The 26,588-nt window shown below is 42.2% G+C and overlaps 3 protein-coding genes across 3 annotated transcripts; all 3 read right to left on the reverse strand.

Annotated features, from left to right (window-relative positions):
- Positions 1–679: 679 nt before the first annotated feature.
- On the reverse strand, positions 680–1,618 carry LOC119943818 (olfactory receptor 1030-like). Its single transcript, XM_038764987.1, has one exon. The coding sequence runs from the start codon at positions 1,616–1,618 to the stop codon at positions 680–682; it is 939 nt and encodes a 312-aa protein (XP_038620915.1).
- A 7,293-nt stretch (positions 1,619–8,911) lies between these two features.
- LOC119943814 (olfactory receptor 5M10-like) lies at positions 8,912–16,534 on the reverse strand. The gene is made up of 2 exons (XM_038764984.1): positions 16,516–16,534; positions 8,912–9,900 (listed from the first exon to the last, which is right to left on the reverse strand). The coding sequence occupies exon 2, from the start codon at positions 9,875–9,877 to the stop codon at positions 8,912–8,914; it is 966 nt and encodes a 321-aa protein (XP_038620912.1). The 5' UTR covers positions 9,878–9,900; positions 16,516–16,534.
- LOC119944062 (olfactory receptor 10A7-like) lies at positions 15,280–16,221 on the reverse strand. The gene has a single exon (XM_038765287.1). The coding sequence runs from the start codon at positions 16,219–16,221 to the stop codon at positions 15,280–15,282; it is 942 nt and encodes a 313-aa protein (XP_038621215.1).
- Positions 16,535–26,588: the final 10,054 nt, after the last annotated feature.

The following is a 26,588-nucleotide window of genomic DNA, read 5'->3' on the forward strand; positions in this document are numbered from 1 at the left end:
ATGATAATGATGATGATGATGGCATTTATTAAGCGCTTACTATATGCAAAGCACTGCTGTAAGCACTGGGGAGAGTACAAGATGATCACTTTGTCCCACGGGGGGCTCACAGTCTTAATCCCCATTTTACAGATGAGGTAACTGAGGCACAGAGAAGTTAAGTGACTGGGTAGCTGGCCCGCTGGATTATGGGTTCAGAAGAACATAGGGCTACCCAAATGGGCTAAAGATGCCAAGAGAGGCCTAAATCCAGCACCTCAAGTGGCTCCCAAGTACCATTAAGTCCTCTAGAGGTATTGAGAAAAGTCATACAGCACAGGACTGGGAAACAGGAGAGTTGAGTTCTAATTCCAGCTCTGTCATTTGTCTGCAGTGTGACATCGGGCAAGTCACTTAGCTCTTCTGTGCCTCAGTTTTCTCACCTGTAAAATGAGGATTAAATGTCCTTTTTTTCTCTCTGCCATGGTGAGCCCCAAGTGGCAGGGGGACCGAATCTGATCTGATTGAACTGTATCTACCACAGTGCTTGGCAAATAGTGAGCGCTTAACGAATACCACGAACGTCATCATCATTGATTTGGAATACTGAAAAATGTTATCGATGTGAAACAGATTTCAACTCAAATGTCTCTGCCGGATAGCCGATTCGAGAAAGTGGGAGGGAAAGGAAAGAGAAATTTTATTTGGTCAACAACTGAAATTTGAGAACTCTCTTCGTAGCATCCCTCACATCATTATTCCTCATGATGTATATGAAGGGGTTCAACATGGGGCATACAAAGATATAAAAGATAGCAATGATTTTTCCCTGTTCGACCGACTGCTCAGTGGGAGGTGTTAGATGCATGCAGAGAAGAGTCCCGTAAAATATGGTGACAACGGTCAGGTGGGAGCCACAGGTGGAAAAGGCTTTGAGTCTCCCCTCAGCCGAACGGATCCTCAGGATGGCAGCAAAGATGTAACCGTAGGAAATGAGAATGATCAGGAGAGAGCAGATGAGGTTGAAACCAGCAACCACAAACATGGCAGTCTCTTTGACGAAGGTGTCAGAGCAAGACAGGACTAAGAGAGGAGGATCAGCACAGTAGAAGTGGTTGACTTCATTAGAACCACAAAACGACAAACGGAGCATCAACACCATCTGGATCAAGCCATTGAGGAAGCCATAGACATAGGGAGCCATCACCAGACCGATGCAAACTCCCCTAGACATTTTGCTGCCATAAAGCAGCGGGCTGCAAATTGCCAAGTAGCGGTCGTAAGCCATGACCGTTAGCAGATAGTGTTCGGTGATGGCCAGAGAGATGAAGACAGTAAATTGAATGAAACAACCAATAAAGGAAATGGTCTTCTTCTCTGATAGGAAATGCACCAGCATCTGTGGGGAGATACTGGTGGCATAGCATAGATCCACGAAGGAGAGGTGGCTGAGGAAAAAGTACATGGGACTGTGCAGTCTGGGAGTGATTCGAATGAGAACGATCATGCCAACATTCCCCACCACGGTGATGATGTAGATGGTGAGAAACATTACAAAGAGGATAGGACGCAGCTCCGCTTGAACTTTCAGCCCCAGGAGAATAAATTCAGTCACTTCTGTATGATTCCAATTAGACATTTTGCTCATTTAAATTTAATCAGCTAAAATACAAAAAAAAAAGGGCGATTAATAGACTTGAGTAGGACTCTTCCTTTACTTCTCCTGTCTCTCACTTCTTGGTGTTCTCTCAATCAGTCAATAGTATTTAATGTGCAGTTACTGTGTACTAGCCACTGTACTAACTGCTTGGGAGAATACAATACAAAATGCACAATGCAATCCTGCACACAAAGAGTTTACTGATGAGAGGGGGAAGCAGACATTAAAAAATATTACAGATGGGGACGTACCCAACTACTGTGGGGCTGGGAGAGAGGTGAATATCAAAGTGCTTAAGGGGAACAGACCCAAGTGCATAGGTGACATAGAAAGGAGGACTTAGGTGGAAAAATGAGGGGTTTGCACACAGTGTGCCTTGAACACACCGAGTACTCAATAAATACAATTGATTGATTGATTGATTGTGTTAGTTGGGGGAAGCCTCAGGGAGGTAACATAGACGACCTCAATTCAAAGATGACTCAGGAGAGCAACCGCTGGTATTTTCAGGAATCTGAATCAGCTGAAATAAAATCCTGGCAGGATAGCAAGATGATGATCATCTCAAAAGCTGTGGTGGATTATATTTGCCAGTGAATTGGGAAATCTAAGGGACAATGGAATCAGAAAGGAGTAAATATATGCAATAACAGTTTAACCTCTAAGCCGTCCTTCACCACTGAGCAATATACATTTTTGAAAGAAGTCCATAAGGTTTACAGCAATGTCACATGCAGATGAAGTGAGCCCTATCCTCAACCCTGTTTAGGAGGAGAAAGAATGCCCTAATTTCACTGAGGACCAAAATATGAAAAAGGAGAATACATTCCCCAATCTGTGTTGAGTAGAAGGTGCTGGTTTACAAATTATGATGTGTGGAATATCTGGGGAGAATTACCAGAGAAAATCTACAAAATCCATGCTCTCCACATGGTTCATCTAAGGTTCTAGTCAGCGGTCTGGATTTCTTCCCGCAGCAAGTGCTTCTAGGAAATGTCCAAAACAAATTCCAAGCATCCTCAGTCAATCAGTGGCATTTATAGAGGGCTTACTGTGTACAAAGCACTGTACAGAGCACTTGGTGCTTATATGTAATCTTGGTTCCCCACAAGTGTTTCAGTTAATTGAAGTTGCCTTTCTCCTCACCCCCCCTGCTCTCTCCCTGCAGAGTCAGAGACACAGCCAGGACAGACATCACAGTTAGGTTAATAATTTTGTGGTCAGTTCAGTTTTGAAGGTGTCATGGGTATGGTTGTAGGCATGTGATAGTGGGATAATTAATAGCTGAGATTAAGTGACTCAATTCAGATCCTGCAGAAACTCAATGGTAGAGTATGACCGTTGTGTGCAAAGCACTGTACTAAGCACTTGGGAGAATACAATATTACAGAATTGGTAGTAACATTCTGAAGCATATTCATGTTTTGGAAATTGTTGACCATCTAGTGCCAAACAGAGCTACAGAATTATGTAGAAATAATGCACATTCCACACATCCACCAAACTAGCTCTCTTCCTCCCTTTAAAGCCCTACTAAGAGCTCACCTCCTCCAGGAGGCCTTCCCTGACTGAGCCCCCCCTTTTTTCCTCTCCTCCTCCTCATTCATTCATTCATTCAATCGTCTTTATTGAGCGCTTACTGTGTGCATAGCACTGTACTAAGCGCTTGGGAAGTACAATTTGGCAACATATAGAGACAGTCTCTACCCAACAGTGGGCTCACAGTCCTCCTTCCCTCCCAATCGCCCCTTCCTCTGCCCTCCCCCTTCCTCTCCCCACAGCACTTGTATATATTTGTACATATTTTATTTGTACATATTTACTATATCTATTTTATTAATGATGTGTATATAGCTATAATTCTATTTATTCTGATGGTATTGACACCTATCTACTTGTTTTGTTTCTTGTCTGTTTGCCCCTTCTAGACTGTGAGCCCGTTGTTGGGTAGGGACTGTCTCTATATGTTGCTGATTTGTACTGCGCAAGCACTTAATACAGGGCTCTGCACACAGTAAGCGCTCAATTAATATGATTGAATGAATGAATGAATGAATAGAAATACTTATTGATTAATAGCGACATTTAGATTTTTTCCCCACCTGAAAGCATTTCCTTTACCAGAATTTCTTTGGGATTGCTATGAGTAGTAGATTCCTTTGAATGTAATCCATGTTTCTTTGTAAAGAGCATAACAAATAGTTAATACAAATAGATCTGCTTTAAGCTAACTTCTGTCACTTCCTTGGGAAACTGATTAAGTAGGTGAAAACACATTTCCATCCACATCCAACTGACAGTTTTATCAGGTCACCAATTCTACCATTTCTACCTTATTCCAAATCAGCACCAAAAAAGAAAAGGGAAAAATGTATCTAGATGTACAAATGTTTAGGTTTGCTAGACCTACCTGTGAAAGAAGAAAAGTGTCTCAGAGCTGTCTCAAGGAGGGGTTGGTAGAGACAGTTTATAGTTGCATCTGTGCTTTGGGGACCCAAATCCTTAAGGCCTTTCTGATCTTTGCTCAGAGGAAGCAATTATATTGATACTGTTTGATTCAGCTCTGGAGATGCAATATTAATGATATGATTCATACTTCATTTTTCAAAGAAAGGTGTTCACATAAGCCCCATGCTTTCCCTTCATTTCCCCGATTCCCATGATTAATTAAGTCTCCTCTGGTTAATTTAAAAAGCCAAGCTGCTGCAACTAATTGCAGAATTTCATTATGTTTGACTAGTGTCAAGCCTTGTTACTGCTTGCATGGAGGAGTGAACACTTATTAAAACTTGTAGCACATGTTAATGTGAGTCTGTGTGTCTGTGTGTATGAATGAGAAAGAGGCACAAAGAGAGAAACATATTAATGTTTTTTTCAATCACTTAGTATATGTCAAAGCAGCATGTTTAGTGCTGGGGTAGGTAGAATGAACATAATAAATAATAATAATATGGCATTTGTTAAGTGCAAAGCACTGTTCTAAGCGCTGGGGGGATACAAGGTGATCAGGTTGTCCCACGTGGGGCTCACAGTCTTCATCCCCATTTTACAGATGAGGTAACTGAGGCACAGTGCCCAAGGTCACATGGCAGACAAGTGGCAGGGCCGGGATTCGAACCCTTGAACTTTGACTCCCAAGTCCGTGCTCTTTCCATTGAGCCATGCTGTTTCTCCCTTTCCTATGGATAGCTCACAGTCTAAAAGGTTGAGAAACCAAGCATCTTATCCCCATTTGACAGATGTTGGAATTGAGATCCGGAACAGTCGTGACTAGCTCAAGATCTCAGAGATGTCCAAGGCCCCTACTCTTTCACTGAGCCCGTGACGCCTTCCATGCTGAGAGATTCAAGATGACCAATCAGTTAGTCATATTTTAGACACAGAAAGTCACAACAAACTGCAAAAATGTTTCCCTTAATCAGACTCTTTAACTCCAACTCTATATAATTGTCCTCAGTATTTCAAGAAGATCTATCAATTGCATTTGAAGACACAACAGATGATGTTCACCTATGAGTGTGTATAAGTTAAAAAAAGCCAAAGTAGCTCTAACAGAGATTCAGAAAAGGAACCCAGGAAACTCGGTAACCCAGGGTCAAATGGAAGCCACAGGAAGGGAAGGCTTCTTGTTGCTTCTCAGCAGAATGGATATTCATTCATTCATTCAATCATATTTATTGAGCCCTTACTGTGTGCAGAGCACTGTACTAAGTGCTTGGGAAGTACAAATCTGCAACATATTGAGATGGTCCCTACCCAACAGTGGGCTCACAGTCCAGAAGGGGGAGACAGGCAACAAAACAAAACAGTAGACAGGTGTCAATACCATCAGAATAAATAGAATTGTAGCTATATACACATCATTAACAAAGTAGAGTAATAACTATGTACAAAATATACAAATGCTGTGAGGAGGCGATAAGGGTAGGGCAGAGGGAGGGATGGGGAGATGGGGAGGGGAGGAGGAGGAGGAGAGGAAAAAGGGGGGCTCAGTCTGGGAAGGCCTCCTGGAGGAGGTGAGTTCTCAGTAGGGCTTTGAAGGGAGGAAGAGAGCTAGTTTGACAGATGTGTGGAGAGAGGGCATTCCAGGCCAGAGGAAGGACGTGGGCCAGGGGTCGATGGTGGGACAGATGAGAACGAGGCCCAGTGAGGAGGCTAGCAGCAGAGGAGCGGAGTGTGCGGGCTGGGCTGTAGAAGGAGAGAAGGAAGGTGAGGTAGGAGGGGGCGAGGTGATGGACAGCCTGGAAGCCCAGGGTGAGGAGTTTAGGTTTGATTTAATGGTTGACAGGCAACCACTGGAGATTTTTGAGAAGGGGAGTGACATGCCCAGTGTGTTTCTGTACAAAGATAATCCGGGCAGCAGAGTGAAGTATAGACTGAAGCAGGGAGAGACAGGAGGTTGGGAGGTGGGTATACTAAGGATGGCAGAAAAAATGACCATGTAGTAGATGGGAATGATAGTGAAGCTCAATGGATTACCGCCAGAAAGTCTAAGTACAATTTGCTTATTGAAGATCCTGACATAAATCAATAAAACCGATCACTTCAATAGAAATAGTCTATGGCAACTTTCCCATAGAATGACTTCCCATCTATGTGGTCTGTATCATTCTTGTAAGGAAATATATCTAGCCAGATGAAGAAGCCTCGGATATTTGGTTGTAAAGCAGCGGCTTTGTCTGTGGTGACCAGTCGGGCAGATAATGGCCCACAGCAGAAGGCAGCAGAAGGCAGTAATCATAGCTGAGCAGCAAAATGTGTCCCTCCTCTTCTCTTTCCTTTTTCCTTTGCCCTTCCACCTGGACTGCTCCCCTTTTTTTCCTCTCTCCATTCCCCAACTCCCTCTGTAAACTTCCTTCTAGACTGTAAGCTCACTGTGGGCAGGGAATGTGTCTCTTATATGGTTGTATTGTACCATATACCATATTGTGCCAAGTGCTTAGTACAGTGCTCTGCCTACAGTAAATGTTCAATAAAAAGCAGCGTGGCTCAGTGGAAAGAGCACGGCCTTTGGAGTCAAAGGTCATGGGTTCAAACCCCGGCTCCACCAATTGTCAACTGTGTGACTTTGGGCAAGTCACTTAACTTCTCTGTGTCTCAGTTACCTCATCTGGAAAATGGGGATTAAGACTGTGAGCACCCTGTGGGACAACCTGATCACCTTGTAACCTCCCCAGAGCTTAGACCAGTACTCTGCACATAGTAAGCACTTAATAAATTTCATAAAAAAATACAACTGACTGACTGATTGACTCCCTTTCTATCTCCACTTCCTGGAAGCCAGTCCTGTGCAGCTATGCAATCTTGGCCCTCTACCAATCCAGTCACCTTTCTCAAGCAACCAATACAGTTTCTTGGTTCCTGGGGGTGCTCCAGAAGTATCTGGACACTAATATTTCTTAGTTGCCTACTGGAAAAAGAATGGGCCTGGGAGCCAGAAGACCTATATTGTAATCCCGGCTCATTCCATTTGCCTGCCGTGTGAACTTGGGCAAGTTATTTAAGTTCTCTGTGCCTAGAAGCAGTGTGGCTCAGTGGAAATAGTACGGGCTTGGGAGTCAGAGATCATGGGTTCTAATCCCAGCTCTGCCAGTTGTCAGCTGTGTGACTTTGGGCAAGTCACTTAACTTCTCTGAGCCTCAGTTCCCTCATCTGTAAAATGGTGATTAAGACTGTGAGTCCCATGTGGGACAACCTGATCATCTTGTACCTCCCCCAGCGCTTAGAACAGTGCTTTGCACATAATAAGTGCTTAACAAATGCCATTATTATTATTATTATTTTTATCTGCAAAATGGGGATGAAATAGCTGTTCTCCCTCTTACTTAGACTGTGATCCCCATGTAGGACAGGCACTGTGCCTGATCTGATTGTGTTGTATCTATCCCAGTGCTTAATGCTTGGCACATAGCAAGCACTTAACAAATATGACAACTAGTACTATTCCATAGCATTATTCTTCTAGAGAGGTCTTCGTCTTAAATGGCCAGGCTGTCTAGGTCTGAAAATTGTTTGTGTTAGTGAGTGGATTCTGGAATCAAAGGTTACCACTATGTCAAAATGACACACCGAAAAAGCTCTCAGAGTCCTAGTTCAAAGGCAGCACCACAAAATCAACCAATATTATTGTCAGGTGGTCAATGGGCAACTCAGTACCCAGGATTATATTAGAGGATTTGTGTGTTGGGGCTGCCAAGGGAATGATCACCATAACTTAGTTAGAAACTAGATATTTTAATACACAGCATGTAATCAACAGGAAATCACAGACTCAGCTATATAGCAACAAACAACTATCCCCACCCAACCCAGGCGTAGAGTTCCTCCTACCGTGAGATGGTCGGTCTTGTTCGGTATTCCGGTCCATAACGAGGCAAATCAGCATGGGTGTCCCTGGTTTAAGAAGTCCTTTGGACTCATGCTGTCCCTGCCTCCCCTTCAGATGACAGCGAGCAGCAATGTGGGTCTCATTTTCCCCTCCTCTTATGCTATTCTTGTTGACCATTCCATCAAGCTTCTTCTGAGTATGCCCAACTCTAATACTAACCAAATAGCTTGCTCCATTTTGGCAATTTGGGATGACAGTGAATTTTCCTTTCTTCTCCGGTTTTCCTTCCTTCTCTAATCGCTAAGCTGGGGATCCCTCCACCTTGACAGGATGAGAAAAGCAGAAAGCTGGGGGTCTTGTTTGTAAAGAGAGATAGGGTAGGAAGTGGACGAGGAGTTGAGTTGATGTTGTTAAAATGAGTCTCAAGAAGTGTGTTCAGGGGGTCGTGCTATGTTACCAAGAGATAGTCTAAAGAAGTGGGTCAGGAGTCACTCTCATGATGGGGATCTCTTGCTTGGCCCATTTTCCTTCAACAGTTATATAAAGTGCATCTGCACAGCAGCAGATCATGTCTCTGGCCCCTTTGAAAAGATGTTTGCTGAAGTTAGGGCTTGCCTGGGTAACTTATTTGACTGTTAGAGAACTTTTGTTGGCCTGGAACAATGAAAATGCACCTAGCTCAATCATGTGATTTATATGAATTAGAATGACATCTAAAACTGGATGAAAGAATTTGATATGGTCTATGGGTAAGATTATTTAAGATCTATAGACAACATCATTTCCTTTCCCCTATCCCCAGGAACACAGCACTGAGAAGAGGGACATTGAGATGTCAAAAAAGGATCATTCCCTGTTATTCATAAGAGAAAATGAGATGAGAGAAAGGTCAGGCTGGAAAGGGTAAACAAGTTTTATTTTTTTGCTCTTGCATCCCTGGATTATTAGAAAACAGTGGACATGGAGCCTGCCATCTGATTAAGCAGTTTTCTCCTGATTGCTTTCTTCAGGGCATCAATCACATCCTTGTTCCTCAGACTGTAGATCAAGGGGTTCAACATGGGACTCACAAAGGAATAAAAGACAGCGGTGATTTTTGACTCCTCTAGAGACTGCTTCGAAGGCCGTCTTAGATACATGCTAAAAAGGGTCCCATAAAATACGATGACAGCGGTCAGGTGGGAGCCACACGTGGAGAAGGCTCGGCGCCTTCCTCCGGCAGAACGGATCTGCAAGATGGCAGCAAGAATAAAAATGTATGATATAAGAATTATTAGGAGGGAGCTAGATAGAGTGAAGCTAGCAACAATAAACATTGCCATTTCTTTGCTATAGGTATCGGAGCAGGACAACATGATGAGGGGTGGATCAGCACAGTAGAAATGATTGATTGTCCTGGAGCTACAGAAAGATAAATGGAATGTCAGTACTGTCTGGGAAAGGCCATTCAGGAAGCCAAAGGTGTAGGGAACAGCAATCAGGCAAAGGCAGGCATTCTTGGACATCTTGCTGCTGTATTGTAGAGGGTAACAGATAGCCACAAAACGATCAATAGCCATGGCAGCGAGGATATAAAACTCCGTAATCACAAGGCCAATGAAAAAAAGACACTGCATAAAGCATCCAGCAAAAGAAACTGTCTTCTTCTCTGATAGGAAATGCACCAGCATCTGAGGGGAGAGATTGGTAGAATAGCACAGATCCACGAAGGAGAGGTGGCTGAGGAAAAAGTACATAGGAGTTTGTAGTAGAGAGTCAGTCTTTATTAAAAGGATCAGCCCCAGGTTTCCCACCAGAGTGATGAGGTAGATCACCAGGAAGACCACGAAGAGGATGACCTGCAGCTCTGGCTGTGACGTCAGTCCCTGGAGAACAAATTCCAATCCAGTAGTATGATTTTTAGGAAGCATTTCCTCATCACCTGCATTGCTAACTGAGATAGAGAGAGATAACAACAGAAGATGAGAAGGATCTTTGCTCAGGTTTAAATTGCTTTCTTTCACTTGACTACCAATACGCACATGTGGTACAGTCTATCTCTAGTACACACATACGGGCATGAATATTCACATCAACTCATACTATTTTTAATCCTTTCACTTGTACAGTGATTCAATTAGAAAATTATATTTCCTCATTTCATTCTGAAGCCATGATTGAAAGCCCATACTCAAAGCTTGATAGAATTCAAAATAAAACTTGACAACTGGCTCAGATCCTTATTTATTAAATTCATTCATTCAATTCAATCGTATTTATTGAGTGCTTACTGTGTGCAGAGCACTGTACTAAGCACTTGGGAAGTACAAGTTGGCAACATATAGAAACGGTCCCTACTCAACAATGGGCTCACAGTCTAGAAGAAAAAATAAAAAATCTGCCATTTAGATGCAGCTTGGAAGATAAATGAGCATCACAGGGATTTCATTTGATGCTCATAAGATCCCACGGGTCAAATGTCATCTTAGAAACCCAGAATTTGGAAATAATTTGAACTCAACCCATTTAAATATGCAGACTTCCCTCCTTACATACTAATAAATGGGTTTGATTATTAAATAATGCTTTCCTCTCTGCTAAGATGATCAGAATGGAGACATGCTTTCAAATTATTAAGAAAAAGCTGACTAGAGAATTCTACCTATTTATTCAAGGTACACCTGGAGCTGATTTATTTTGCATATCTTTCTAAAGTCAATGAATTTAGCTATTTTAACTAATTATCAGGGTGAAAATACATCGAAATACCTTGTATTATGCCATCGAGTTGCTTCCAACCCATAGTGACACCGCAGACACATCTCTCCCAGGACGCCCTGCTTTCCATCTGCAATCGTTCTGGTAGTGTAATCTTAGTTTTCTTGGTAAAAATACGGAAGTGGTTTCCCATTGCTGCCTTCCATGCAGTAAACTCGAGTCTCCACCCTTGACTCTCTCCCATGCTGCTGCTGCCCAGCTTGAGTGAGTTTTTACTTGTATCAGATCACCTTCCACTTGTTAGCCTCTGCCAAAGCTAGGAATGGAATGGGTATACCTCTGCTTGACTCTCCCGCCAGTAGCAGAGACTGGTAGAGTACTGGAAATTCCCCAGGTGAGACCCTGAGAGGGGTTGAAATATCTTAGGTGTACTTATTTTCCAACCAAATACATCAAAATGGCCTTCCAAAGTTCTCCGAATCACAGTACTGACTGGACTTAAAGAAGTCCTCTAAACATGTTGAGCTGTTTCCAGATGGGCCAGTTGCTAAACCTTCCTCAACAAACAGATAGTCTTAAATCCTCCCAGATAATTCATAAAGTCCTCCAAAGAACTGTTTCTGGGCCTCTACAAATGGAGGCAATTAGACTAAAAACTGAATTTCTCTTCTGTCATCATGTTTCCAGTTGCCTAAATGATTCAGCAACCCATATTTAATAACAACATCCCTTGTACATTTGTACATCTGTTTGATGGGAAATAGCAGACCTGGCCTAGAGTGGCTTGGGTTTACCTCACAGCAGAAAGGTCTATTCCAGCCAATAAAAGGCCCAACAACCAAAGGATGACGAAAACAAAGAAAATGTCACAACCAAGCCTTAGGAATCTCAACATTGACAATCTACAAAGAAGCAATACACGGATTTAGCAGAAAAAGGAGATTTAAGCAGCAAATTTAGTGAATTACCTACCTCTTACAGTAGAGCGGTATTATCAATAACATCACCATACCAGGAAGACAGTTGATTTATTTGTATTTTTTCCTCTAGAATGTTTTCCCTAAAGCATTTCTCAAACACGCCCAGAAGGAGCAATTAAAATGCTACCCTTCTGGAAGCACCTTTGAGATGTAATGTCCCTGGGAAAAAATAATTGAACCATACTTCCTTTTTTGCAGTAGCTAGCACCAGAGGGATGTTCATTGCCCTTTCAAGGTCACAGACAGTTTTTTTTTTCTTGGCATCCCCACTTCTCACCAGATTACAGTTATCTGAGGGGCCCATTGCCCATGAGCATGGAATATGAAGCCGGATCTTTGGCAACTATAAATCAAACACTTTTCTAGACTCTAAGCTCTTATTGTCAGGGAACAGGCTGGCTAATTCTGCTGTATTGTCTGCTGGGTGACCTTGGGCAAGTCAACTTACTTCTCTGTGCCTCGGTTACCTCATCTGTGAAATGGGGATTGAGACTTGAGCCCCTTGGGGGACAGAGACTGGGTCCAACCCGATTTGTGGTAAGAAGCACCCAAGTGCTTAGTACAGTGCTCTGCAAATAGTAAGCGCTCAATAAATACCATTGATTGATTGATTTTCTCTACAGAATGCATTTACTCCTCCACTCATGCAGGATAATAATAATAATAACTGTGGTCTTTGTTAAGCATTTACTATGTGCCAAACACTGTTCTAAGTGCTGGGGTAAATACAAGGTAATAAGATGAGACAAGTCCCTGTCTCTCATGGGGCTCACGGTCTTAATCCCCATTTTCCAGTTGCGGTAACTGAGGCACAGAGGAAGTGAAGTGACCTGCCCAAGGTCACAAAGCAGACAGGTGGCAGAGTGGAGATTAGAACCCATGACCTTCTGATTCCCAGGCTCATAGTCTATCACTACATAATGCTACTTCTCAACAGTGCTAACTACTCACGGATTTAGTTTCCCTAGATGGGAAGAATGGAGGTGATTATGCAAGTGTGGATGGAACTTAAGCCAATGAAATTGAGTTTTTCTACATTTGAAAGATGGTACAACCGAGCCTTGGCTTATCGTTCTCTCGAACCAAACGAAGACACAAGAGCACTTGAATTTTGCCTGAAAATGAATAGACTAGAGAGTGGGCCCAGAGTATTCACAGTGCTGGACAACCAGTATTCCCTGAGTCCCAGACCCACCCGTTCTCCTCAGGCTCTATACCTGCCCGAGTCCATCAGAAACCAATAGAGGTCAAATCCAGGATCCAGATTAGGTTTCTCCATAGTGCTAGTCTCAGGGAGGGGCAGTCTAAGAGCTAGGTTGGGTGACCGAACCTGCTATCTATCCCAGTTATTTCTCTTATTTGCTGTGGAGCTGGGGAGGCTGTGGGCTATCCCAGGGATCTTGGTTCCAAGGGAGGCTTCCAGTAGACAGGACAGTCTCAGAGCAAGTGCCCAAGAGGGATGTGATGTCAAGGCAACGTTTTGGACAGTGACCCTCCTATTTGACAAATTCCTCAAAAATTAACCACCTTCAAGTCAGTCTATTTAGGTGACTATGCACTTTCCCAAATGTAATAAAACTCAACTTCAGCACAGCTAGAAAAGAAGGGGCGGGAATTGTACTTTCCAAGCACACAGTCCAGTGCTTTGCACATAAAAAAAATAAGCACTCAATAAATATGACTGAATGAATACATGAGGGAATTAGGTAGTGTGGGGCCTTCCTCCCACCTCCACCCATCTCTCACCACAGCTGCAGCTAGCCATCCCACCCAGTATTGGTCAGGGAAACCAAACAAAAAAGGTCACCCGAAGCCTAGCATTTTTTGTGCAGGTCATAGCTTAGCATGACATTTTGTGTACCCCTTAAAAGCACCCAGATGTTCACAGTGTCTCTAATGGATTGCCCAATAAAAGTGTCCCTGTGTGGGTGGGTTGGCATTGCCCCACTACCTTTAATTTTACCAAATATCAGGTTCAAATAATCACTTAGTATTGACTGGGCCTGTGTCTAGAACCAATTATTCCTGATGTTGCTTATAACCAGAGCAAAGGATATGAAGATGCTTAATACATTTAATTCCTAAGCTTCGATGGCAGTGCCACATCATCTTAAAAGTAAAAGACTAATAAAAATCCTAAATAGGAACTTATTAAAGATCAGGTTTTAATTTGCTTTTTGACAGCTTAAAACTGCAAAATGTGAATTTCCCAGAAGGTCCTATTTTGGTTGCTGGGTTTATTTATTCCTAGAAATTTATTCCTAAACCAGAAAAGACCCTCTCTCTCACATTCAATCGATCATCAATCTTCATCATCAATGGCATTTATTGAGCACTTATTATGTGCAGACCACTGCGCTAAGCGCTTGGGAAAGTACAACAGAGTTGGCAGACATGTTCCCTGCCCGCAACGAGCTTACAGTCTAGATTGGGAGGCAGACATTAATATAAATATATAGTTTTCAGTGGTATTTATTGAGTGCTAACGGTGTGCAGAGCACTGTACCAAGAGCTTGGGAGAGTACAACGCAACAGAGTTGTTGCACATTTCCCTGCATAGCTACTCTGAGTTTCAGAAAATCATTTCCCCTTTAGGCAGGCTGGCATTTTTAAGAGATGGATTAGCTCTCCAAAACCAGTCCATTCTCTTCCCTCTTCCTTAGCTAATGTCTTGCAATCTTCCTGATGCTTTGGAATGGCCCAGGCAGACCCCAAGTGAGGGAGTGGTGGCTACTGCCAAAATTCTCACTGCAGGACTTTCTAGAAACAATTAGCATCCTTGGGATGAGTTTGCTTCAGAATAATTAAATGGAAACCCAGGAAGATGAAGGGAATTGCCATGGGTTGACCAGAAACTTTGTGACTGAGCAAGGCTAACCATTAACACACCCTTCATTTTCTTCCACTGTACAGTGAAGAATCATTTTGGGGGGGGCATATCATGGTCTTGACTGTGACTGCTGAATTGTCTTTGGGCAAGTCACTTAACTTCTCTATGCCTCAATTACCTCATCTGTAAAATGGGGATTAAAACTGTGAGCCCCCCGTGGGACAACCTGATCACCTTGCAACCTCCCCGGCACTTAGAACAGTGCTTTGCACATAGTAAGCGCTTAACAAATACCATCATTATTATTATTATTACTGTCTTTTCAGTTACTCAACTACTCATAGGTGAATGTGAATTATGCCTATAATTCTATTTGTTCTGACGATTTTGACACCTGTCTACATGTTTTGTTTTGTTGTCTGTCTCCCCCCTCCAGACTGTGAGCCCGTTGTTGGGTAGGGACCGTCTCTATATGTTGCCAACTTGTACTTCCTGAGCACTTAGTACAGTGCTCTGCACACAGTAAGCGCTCAATAAATACAATTGAATGAATGAATGTCAGTCAGTGACCTCTTCTTTGAATGAGAAGAGCAGCTACACACTTAATTCACTGAGACTCACTGCATCACCTCTGCATGCAATGAAAATCACCACTAAAAGAGCTTTACTCACTAGATTGTCAACTTCTTGAGGACAGGGGTCATTTTTACCAACTCTATCTTATGGTTCTCTCGCAAGTGTTGAGTTCACTGCTCTTCACACAGTAAACGCTCACTAAATCATCACCACTCATCGACTGACGGCCCTAACGTTCTGGTGTCTTCTCTCTGTCGATGACTTTTCTCAGAGCTCCTTTCACTTCCTGGTTTCTCAGGCTGTAGATCAGGGGGTTGAGCATGGGTGTGATTACTGTGTAGACTAGCGCAATGACCTTTCCACCAGCCTGAGAGGCACGAGACTGAGGCCGCATGTACACAAAGATGGCTGTCCCATAAAAGAGAGCCACCACGGTCAGGTGAGAAGCACATGTCGAAAAGGCTCTACGCCTCCCCATGGTTGAATGTCTCCCAAGGACGGACAGGAGGATGCGGACATAGGAGACCACGATGAGGAGAAAAGGAATGAAGACTATGATGATGCTGAAGACAAACACCACCATCTCCGGGAGGGAAGTGTCTGTACACGCCAGCCTCAAGACTGTCGGCACTTCACAGAAGAAATGGTTTAACACATTGGGCCCGCAGTAGGGCAAGCTCGAGGTGAGGGCATTGATCACCAGGGAGCTCAGAAAGCTGCTGAGCCAGGAGGTCATTCCCAGCTGGACGCACGTCGCTCTGTTCATGATAACGGTGTAATGCAACGGGTGACATATGGCCACATACCGATCGTAAGCCATGACCCCAAGAAGGACGCATTCAATCATCCCAAAAGAGAGGGAGAAATACATTTGGGTGGCACATCCGGGGAATGAGATGGTCTTTCTCTCCCCCACCAGGTTGGAAAGCATCTGAGGGACATTGGTGGAAGTGTAACAGATGTCCAGGAAGGAGAGATTGGCCAGGAAGAAGTACATGGGGGTTTGAAGTCGGGGTTCCAGGCAGATCACAGTAATTATGGCAACGTTTCCAGCCAACGTTAGCAGGTAGATGAACAAGAAAATGATGAAAAGCATAAGCTGGACACTTGGCTGGACAGAGAGTCCCAGAAAAATAAATTCAGTAATGTATGTTAAGTTTTCCTTCTCCATTTTGCCATCTAGTTTCCTTGAGAGAGAAAATATTGAATTCCAATTAACTGTAGGGGAAATGCAACAACTAACGCATTAGTGTGTAGCAAACAAAGAGAACGAGAAAGGATATGGTCTAACTCTCAAACAACAAAGATGGTTGTTTTTCAAAAAAACCAAAACGCTCTTTTTCGGTTTCTCCATTTTAGGGGAAGTGCTTTCCTGTCAAGAACAGAACATCAAATTTGATTGAATACCTAAAACATGCAGCATCGAGCATATTGGAAGGAAGAATACTAAAAATAGCAGATATACCTGTTCAAATACATGGGTTCCTACTAGCAGCGTTGGTTCTCCTCTTCCCAAACGCATGTATGAAGAGAAAAAAAAACAATTGAGGCTAAGGTTACCCTATTTGTAAACACTTTCATATTTGTTCATATTCAAATATTAAATAAATATATCAAATGTTAATAAAATATCAAATATTTGTTCATATTCATGTGTAATTCAGTACATGGCATCCAGTGGAACCTCAACAAATAGCATTATTATAACTATTTTTCCTATAACTAGAGAAGCGATTGTTGCCTGATTCAGCATTCCGTCGGCCCAGCTTAAAGCATAAAGCAGCTACTGTCTACAGTGACAGGAAATTCAGGGGAAGACAGGGTTTAGATGGGAAGAAGAGTTCAGTTTTGGACAATCTAAGTTTGGGGTGTTGGCAGGACATATAAGTCAAAATGCCCTGAAGCCAAGAGGAAATGGGAGACTGCAGAAAAGAGGAGAGGTCAGAGCTGGAGAGATAGATTTGGAAATCATCCAGGAAGAGGTGATAGTTGAAGTCGCGGGACTGAATGAGTTCTCCAAGGGAGTGAGTGTAGATGGAAAATAGAAGGGGACCCAGAACTGAGCCTTGAGGACTCCCACACTTAGAAAGAAGCTGAGAAAGAAAAGCTTGAATAATGCGTGAAACAACCTTAACGCTTGAAACACTTTAAATCTAAATTTCCAAAATATGCGACACTATCATAATGTTGCCCAATTTCTAAAAGAAGCTATTTTCTACAGACTAAAGAACTCAGTTACATCTGCCACATTAAAATCCCCAGGAGGCATGGCAAATTTCCCAGTGGTTCTCAAGGGACATCCAGATGGGTTTGTGTTCCTGTTTCCTGATGGAATTGGGTTCGTGTTTTATATACTTCATAGGCTGATAACCCATTTTCCTTTCACAAATTGGTGTCTAGTGTCCACATTCAATTGGGAGAAAATATAAATCAAAATGAAATGTCCAATCATGAGAGATCTCCATTACCTTTTTGAATCTCTTAGAAAGGGAGTCTCTGAACATCCTTTTGGTAGTTATTTTAGCCTGTTTCCTTTAGACTGTAGAATTTGACCGATATGACATTAGAACTTAAAAATTGTATATGGTAAAGGAGATCATTAAATAAATATTTAAGAAGTTTAACTAAAGAGTGAACTCTAATAATGATATACTTGACCGAAAAAGGAAGAAAATTTCATTCCCTTTCAACTTCAACCTTTCATTCTTTTACATTACATTTTACATTATGTTGCAAATTTGTACTTCCCAAGCGCTTAGTACAGTGCTCTGCACATAGTAAGCGCTCAATAAATATGATTAATGATGATGATTAAGGGGATGGAGTTTGGTACTTAGAATTGCCGTAAATAATTCACAAATTGTTTATAGCATCTCCAGAAGAGTCAGGATTATGGGTCGATTTAGTATTAGAGAAGGCAACTCTCTCTGTTGTGCCAATAATTCTAGTTACCCTGATGTTGTTAATTATCAGGCATTCTAACTTGGGTTTTCTTGATATCATCTCCCTTAAACTCATGGAAAAAAGAGAAAGACTGTGCCGATTATTCATTCTTTACCATGTGCTACTGACCTAGTTGACATCTCCATTTCTATCACGAGGGGCTAATGGAAGCAACCAGTAACTTGAAATAACCCAAAAGACATTTGATGATGATGATGATGGCATTTATTAAGTGCTTACTATGTGCAAAGCACTGTTCTAAGTGCTGGGGAGGTAACATAGTGGTCAGGTTGTCCCATGAGGGGCTCACATTCTTAATCTCCATTTGACAGATGAGGGAACTGAGGCACAGAGAAGTGAAGTGACTTGCCCAAAGTCACACAGCTGACAATTGGCAGAGCCGGGATTTGAACCCCTGACCTCTGACTCCAAAGCCCGGGCTCTTTCCACTGAGCCACACTACTTCTCATTTAGGCTGGATCTAGTCTAGTGGGACATTCAGGCCATTCCCGATCAATATTATTTTGTGGGGTGGCACAGCAATAAGTCAATTGATCAATGATATTTATTGAGTGCTTACTGTGGGCAGAGCACTATACTTGGTGCTTTGGAGAATGCAATACAGTGGACTTGGTAGAAACAACCACTACCCTCAAGATGCTCCTTATTATTGTTATTATTATGATTATTATTATTATTGTGCCATTTATTAAGCTCTTACTATGTGCCAGGCACTGTACTAAGCACTGGGGTAGATACAAGCTTATCAGGTTAGACACAATCCATGTTGATCATGGGGATCACAGTCTTAATCATCATCATCAATCGTATTTATTGAGCGCTTACTGTGTGCAGAGCACTGTACTAAGTGCTTGGGAAGTACAAGTTGGCAACATATAGAGACAGTCCCTACCCAATAGTGGGCTCACAGTCTAAAATCCCATTTTACATGAATATTTTAAATGAATATTTAAGAATGACCAAAGAGTGAACTCTAATAACGTACATCACATAATACATGACAGAAAAAGGAAGAAAATTTCATTCCCTTTCAACTTCAACCTTTCATTCTTTTACATTAAGGGGGTGGAGTTTGGTACCTAGAATTCCCCTAAATAATTCACAAGTTAATTATAGCACCTCCAGAGGAGTCAGGACTATGGGTCGACCAGTAACTTGTCGCTCATGGGGCTCACAGTCTTAATCCCCATTTTACAGATGAGGTAACTGAGGCACAAAAAAGTTAAGTGATTTGCCCAAGATCGCAAAGCAAAAAAGTGTCAGTGTTGGGCATAGAGCCTAGATCAATCAATCAATCAATTGTATTTATTGAGCGCTTACTTCTCACTCATGTTCTATCTACTAGACCATGCTGTCTCAGCAATCCACTTCAATATCCACAAATATTGAAAGGTCCATACTTCACCCTAGAGTATTTTACTCCTCTGCAGAGGTCTTTCAGTTGACAGGACTTTATATATATCAGAGAAGCAGCATGGCTCAGTGGAAAGAGCCAGAGCTTTGGAGTCAGAGGTCATGGGTTCAAATCCCCACTCCGCCAACTGTCAGCAGTGTGACTTTGGGCAAGTCACTTCACTTCTCTGTGCCTCAGTTACCTCATCTGTAAAATGGGGATTAAGACTGTGATCCCCCTGTGGGACAACCTGATCACCTTGTAACCTCCCCAGCGCTTAGAACAGTGCTTTGCACATAGTAAGCGCTTAACGAATACCATCATTATTATTATTATATGTCTCGGAAGGTCATATCAGCAAATGTCTTTCCTATTTGCTTTCATAGTGAATATCTGAGAAATTATGAGAAGCAGTGTGGCCTAGTGGAAAGAGCACAGTCCTGGGAGTCAAAGGACCTGGGTTCTAATCTCAGCTCCACCATTTGTCTGCTGTGTGACCTGGGGCAAGTCACTTCACTTCTCTGTGACCTCAGTTGCCTCATCTGTAAAATGGAAATTAAGATTGTGAGCCCTTCTAGACTGTGAGCCTGTTGTTGGGTAGGGACTGTATCTATATGTTGCTGACTTGTACTTCCCAAGCGCTTAGTACAGTGCTCTGCACACAGTAAGCACTCAATATGATTGAATGAATATGAGGGACCGGGTCTGTGTCCAACCCAATTATTTTGTATTTACCTCAGCACTTAATACAGTGCCTGGCACATACTATGTGCTTAATGAATACCCCAATTGTTTCACAAAAAATTGTGACTACTGTCATCTTAAACACTTCCATATTTCAGAAGTGATTCAGTTCCTTAACTTTTTCAGCACAATGAACTCTGAAGTTTTACAGAAAAAAATGCTTGTGTATTTAGTTTTAGCTTTTTTAACCTACCATTGATAGATCATGCCACCAGTCAATAACTGTTATCTCATTTGCGAAAAATAATCTGGCATCCACATGTTGATTGATGACTAAGCCTCAGTTCATTCCTTTAGCTGTAGATACAATCATTTGTTTATTAATGACATTTATTCCCCGCTTACAGTGTACTCAGCAATAGGAAAGTGAAAAGATATAGAATCTGGCCAGCTCTGGATTCACGGTGGTAAATAAAGTGAGAAGCTGTATGGTCTAGTGGATACAACATGGGCCTGGGAGACAGAAGGATCTGGGTTCTAAACCTGGTTCCACCACTTGTCTGCTTTGTGACCTTGGGCAAATCACTTAACTTCTCTCTGCCTCAGTTACCTCATCTGTAAAATGGGGATTAAAACTGTGAGCTCCCCCCCACCCTATCTCCTTCCCCTTCCCCACAGCACCTGTATATATGTTTGTACAGATTTATTACTCTATTTATTTCACTTGTACATATTTACTATTCTATTTATTTTGTTACTGATGTGCATCTAGCTTTATTTCTATTTATTCTGATGACTTGACACTTGTCCACATGTTTTGTTTTGTTGTCTGTCTCCCCCTTCTAGACTGTGAGCCCATTGTTGGGTAGGGACCGTTTCTTTATGTTGCCAACTTGTACTTCTCAAGCGCTTAGTACAGTGCTCTGCACACGGTAAGTGCTCAATAAATACGATTGATTGAATGAATGAATGAATGAATGAATATGGGACATGGACTGTGTCCCAACCGGACTAGCTTGATACAACCTATCTATCTATCTAGCCCAGTGTTTAGTTCAGTGCTTGGCACATTGTAAGCACTTAACAAATACCATAAAAAATTACAAAAATTAGTTATAGCGCTCCATCTTGTACTTGCAGGAGTTCATAATATCGAGCCATGTAAATGAATGGATTTATTTTGGAGATATTAGAAATTGAGAAGACAATCAAGATCTTGGCATTAGGATCCAGAACACAGATTCAGATAACATGAGAAACAGAGGTGTCACTGAGAGACTGAGAATAGAGAAAATCATGGCCTGTGTCATGGGGTATGTGTCAAGATTTCAATTTGGAGAGAAATGATCTTGGGTGGAGAAGCAGCATAGCCCATTGGCCAGAGCATGGGCCTGGGTGTCATAAGGACCTTTATTCCAATCCCAGCTCCACCACTTGTCTGCTGTGTGACCTTGGGCAAGTCACTTAACTTCTCCGTGCTTCAGTTCACTCATCTGTAAAATGGGAATTAAGAATGTGAGCCCTATATTAAGAAGGTGGTACAAAATAAGTGCTTAATGAACCCACAATTATTATTATTCTTATTTTATGGTGAGTTGGGGTAAAACAAGCTATAGCCTACAAGTATAGCCCTGCTTCTATTGCATCTGACCAGGAGCCTGATTATTATAGCATCAAACTCACTAAAGTGTGCAGTTTCCACCTTGTGTAACAAACGTGTTAAAAATTCATGCCCTTCATCATACTGCTTCCTGTGATCACAGGTAAGCCAGATGGATAGGCTCCAAGTGAAGATCAAAATGTTGACACTCCCTCAGGGTATCCGGGGGAGATGTATTCTAAGAGCAGAAGACAATTGAACTGTAACTGTAATGTCTGTCTCTCACTCTAGACTGTAAGCTCATACTGGGCAAGGAATGTGTCCGCCAACTTTGTGGTGTTTTGTACTCTCCCATGTGCTCGGTACAGTATTCTGCACAAAGTAAGCACACAATAAGTACCACTGAGCATGAAATATTCCCCCCTGTTCTCCTTCCCCTCTATGCCTATTCACTTGGTTCCTTACCTCCCCCCTTCTAGACTGTGAGCCCATTGTTGGGTAGGGATTGTTTCTATTTGTTGTCAAATTGTACTTTCCAAGCGCTTAGTACAGTGCTCTGCACACATTAAGTTGCTCAATAAATACGATTGAATGAATAAATAACTGGTAAATTAGGGCCGTTATGCTGAAGCTCAATGTAATGGTCAACAAGCTCTGCTGTTGACTGTTATCTGAAGGATGACCATGATAGCCCTGGCTATCCCTTTTAAACAGGGATGCCCACTCTGGTCTCAGTATGTACTTGGCTGCTCACTGTTATTCATTCATTTATTCAACCGTATTTATTGAGCACTTACTGTGTGCAAAGCACTGTACTGAGCACTTGGAAAGTACAATTCAGCAACAGAGATAATCCCTACCATTAATCGAGTTGGACACAGTCCCTGTCCCACATGGGGCTCACACTAGAACAGTGCTCGGCACATAGAAAGTGCTTAACAAATACCAGCATTGTTATTATTCAGGGGGTCCCATGCCCACCCGCCTCCCAGCCTACAGCCCAGCCTTTCCTGAATAATGATTATGGTACTTGTTAAGTCCTGACTATGTGTCAAACACTGTTCTAAGTGCTGCGGTAATAATAATAATAATAATGATAGCATTTATTAAGTGCTTACTAAGTGCAAAACACTATTCTAAGTGCTGGGGAGGTTACACGGTGATCAGGTTGTCCCATGGGGGGCTCACAGTCTTAATCCCCATTTTACAGATGAGAGAACTGAGGCACAGAGAAGTTAAGTGACTTGCCCAAAGTCATACAGCTGGCAATTAGTGGAGTCAAGATTTGAACCCATGACCTGTAACTCCCAAGCCCATGCTCTTTCCACTGAGCCATGCTGCTTCTCACTGAGCCATGCTGCTCAGGACAACCCAGACAGCCTGAGCAGAGCCAGACCTTTTAAATGGGGACACTCGGGTTGGTTTTAAGCCCATCTTCGGACTGAATACTGATTTGGGACTGATCATCTGCGGTAGGAAATTCTCAACTTCCCTGGCTTGAGGGCTTAATGGTGTCAGAGATCTCATTGTCCCTGGGTTGAGAGCTGAATACGAGCAGGATCCTTTACTATTAATGCTTTCTGTTCACTAATAAATGTCTCCTTAGTGGAATACTGAATATCGTGGCTTATTCCATTAGTAAAGCCGAGTCACGAACCCCCTTGTCCCTAAATGACTCTATTGAGACGTAACACTGACCTAAAAGGAAATATAAATCCTGAGGTATGTCTGGGGCTTTGGTGTACCAGGACACTTCAAAGCATGGAAGACACTGGAAATGAACAAGTTAATACCAAAGCAATAACACCATAACCAAAATGAGCAACAAAGGCATAAGAACATCCATTTTACTGAAAAGAAGTAGCCGGACAGTTTGGCTCTTAATTTAGATGCATGCAAATAAGCCAATGGTTTACCTGTCCTTTCCAGGTGTGCCTATAGGATGCAAGCCCACCGAAGCTGCAAACCAACTAAAATGAAGATCTTCAAATACAATATACAAAAGAAAAAGATACCAATAAAAATATGATCAAAGCAATAGAAAAATAGCATGGATATTTCTTCTTCTCCGAGTCATGCATCTGACTGGTATATTATAGTTAAAAAGAGTCTCCAGGCGCCAATGCATCAGGATTTTGTTACCAGGTAGATGTAAAACCCACTGAAACTCCCAAGCCATCGTGGAGCATTTACAATGGCTAAATTTTTTAGATCCAGAGGGACATTGTCCCAGGCCTATAATTCACGCTAATTATTTCTTCTATGAGATGCCCATTAAAAATCTGATAATTAAAACTGTAGCACAGCTCAGATTTCACTTAGCGTGTCCTTACATATGTTCTCGGGATTTCCTTCAATCAGACACATAAATGATCGGTGTAATTGTGCACCCGTCAACTTGTAAGTGCTATGAAACTGTAATCACCTTGCCCCTTTGGGAGATTGGTTTTTCTAGAATGTATTATTTGGTGATTGCCTTTTTGCCCATTTCATTTTCTGGTTCCTTAGCAAACCATACAAGGATGACATTTTAGTCACCCAGGACGAGAGAAGGATGAAAAATCTGGAACTAACGGTATGGGGTCCACTTTGGGTAAGGTTGAAAAGTAGAAAAATTGTAGCTATCCAGTCCCTTCAAGGGTGACTGTCATTCCCTCAATGTTCTCAATTGTAAAATTTTGTCCATGATGGGTACTTGTTGTATTTTTTCCTTTACATTCTTTCAACATCAGAATGAATCAGGGAAAAAATGACCAGATTAAATCACCAACTGATCCAACTCTGTCAAGAATATATGTATTTGGGAAATTAAACTATTAGAGTTTTGGGAAATTGTCAAAGTGACAGTTTAAGGAAGGAGCAGACATTTCTGTGACTCAACTTATTCAAATAGCATCTAAGTGAGATAGAGAAGCACCATGGCATAATAGAGAGAGCATAAACCTGGGAGTGAGAAAGGACATGGGTTCTAATCCCAGCTCCGCCACTTTTCTGCTGAGTGACCTTGGGCAAGTCACTTCACTTCTCTGTGCCTCAGTTACCTCATCTGTAAAATGGGGATTAAGAGTGTGAGCCCCATTTGGGAAATGGACCATGTCCGACCTGATTACCTTGTATTGACCTCAGTGCTTAGAACAGTTCATGGTGCACAGTAAGCACTTAACAAATACCATTTGAGTTAACCTGAGTTTTAACCTGATGGAGAGAGTGTGAAATGGGGCCAGATATTTCACTCTGTTGCTACGTCAGGCACCCAACAAAAGTCCAAGCTCCTATACTGTCATTATCTAGTAAATTTATAGAATAATCTATAATACATCATTTGTCTTTATGTGCCTATTGAAAAATTCTTCTTTGCCAGACTGTAATATAGTTGAGTATAAGTTTCTTCCCAATGACCATAGTGGCTATGGTATTTTCACATCCTGATTCATTTTTTTCCAAGCGATTATCTTGCCTCTGAATCCCAAGGCTTTTCTTTTTCTTTCTGTGTCATTATCGAAGCTTGGAAGACAGGGTTCTCGGGCTACAGGAACATCCTGAAGGAAAGAAAGATCATTAAACATGAACAGATTTGTATGAATGTAACATAAATGCATCTTTACCTGATCAATCAATTATTACGACTTATAGAATAACTACTGAAGGCATAGCATTCATTCATTCATTCAGTCGTATTTATTGAGAGCTTAATGTGTGCAGAGCACTGTACTAAGAGCTTGGGAAGTACAAGTTGGCAACATATGGAGATGGTCCCTACCCAATAACGGGCTCACAGTCCATCAGTCCATGACATTTATTAAGCGCTTACAGTGTGCAGAGCACTTTACCATGTTCTTGAGAGAGTGCAATATAGAAGAGTTGGTAGACCCAATCCCTGCCCACAAGGAGCGTACAATCTATTGGGGAGACAGATATTAAAATAAATCATAGATAGGGGAAGTAGCAGAGTTGTGGGGATATGTATATATGTAAGTGTGGGTCTGGGGTGAGTAATAAAATGCTTAAAAGGCATGGATCCAAGAGCATGGGTGATGGAGAAAGAGAAGGGAAGGAAATTAGGGTTGGAAACTGAGAGGTTAGTCATGGAAGGCTTCTTGGAGATGATATGGTTTTAATAGGGCTCTGAAGATGGGGAGAATGGTTGTCTCAGATATGAAGGGGGAGGGAGTTGGAGGTAGGAGGGAGAACATGAGCTAAGTGTCGATGCAAAGAGAGAAAAAATTGAAGTACAACAAGAAATTTGGTGTTAAAGGAGTGAGGTACAAGGGCTAGGCTTGTAATGGGAGCTGATTGAGATCCTTAAAAGCAATGGTGAAGAAGATCTGTTTATTAATAATAATAATAATGGCATTTATTAAGCACTTACTATGTGCAAAGCACTGTTCTAAGTGCTGGGGAGGTTATAAGGTGATCAGGTTGTCCCACGGGGGGCTCACGGTCTTCATCCCCATTTTACAGATGAGAGATCTGAGGCACAGAGAAGTTAAGTGACTTGCCCAAAGTCACACAGCTGGCAATTGGCAAAGCTGGGATTTGAGCCCATGACCTCTGACTCCAAAGCCCGGGCTCTTTCCACTGAGCTACACTGCTTCTAGTCTGTTTGATGTGGAGATGAATGTGCAACCATTGGAGAGGAGCAGGGAGGAGGGCACAGAACACTTTTTTAAGAAAAATGATCCAGGCAGCAAAATGAAATTTGGATTGGGAGTTGGGAGAGGCTGTAGGTGGAGAGGCCAGTGAGAAGGCTGATACAGTAGTCAAGGCAGGATCAGACAACAGGACTTTATTAAGCATTTGAGAGAGCACAGTGGAATTTGTAAGCAAGACACCTGTCCTTGAGGATCTTACATCTAGCAGGGGAGACAAACAGTCAAGTAATTTATAGATTGGAAGA

Source organism: Tachyglossus aculeatus, chromosome 22 (genome assembly GCF_015852505.1).
Source record: "Tachyglossus aculeatus isolate mTacAcu1 chromosome 22, mTacAcu1.pri, whole genome shotgun sequence".
NCBI lineage: Eukaryota > Metazoa > Chordata > Mammalia > Monotremata > Tachyglossidae > Tachyglossus > Tachyglossus aculeatus.

Bases quoted from the DNA above. Each gene is read 5' to 3' on its own strand.
- LOC119943818 (XM_038764987.1), bottom strand. From the start codon at position 1,618: ATGTCTAATTGGAATCATACAGAAGTGACTGAATTTATTCTCCTGGGG.
- LOC119943814 (XM_038764984.1), bottom strand. From the start codon at position 9,877: ATGCTTCCTAAAAATCATACTACTGGATTGGAATTTGTTCTCCAGGGA.
- LOC119944062 (XM_038765287.1), bottom strand. From the start codon at position 16,221: ATGGAGAAGGAAAACTTAACATACATTACTGAATTTATTTTTCTGGGA.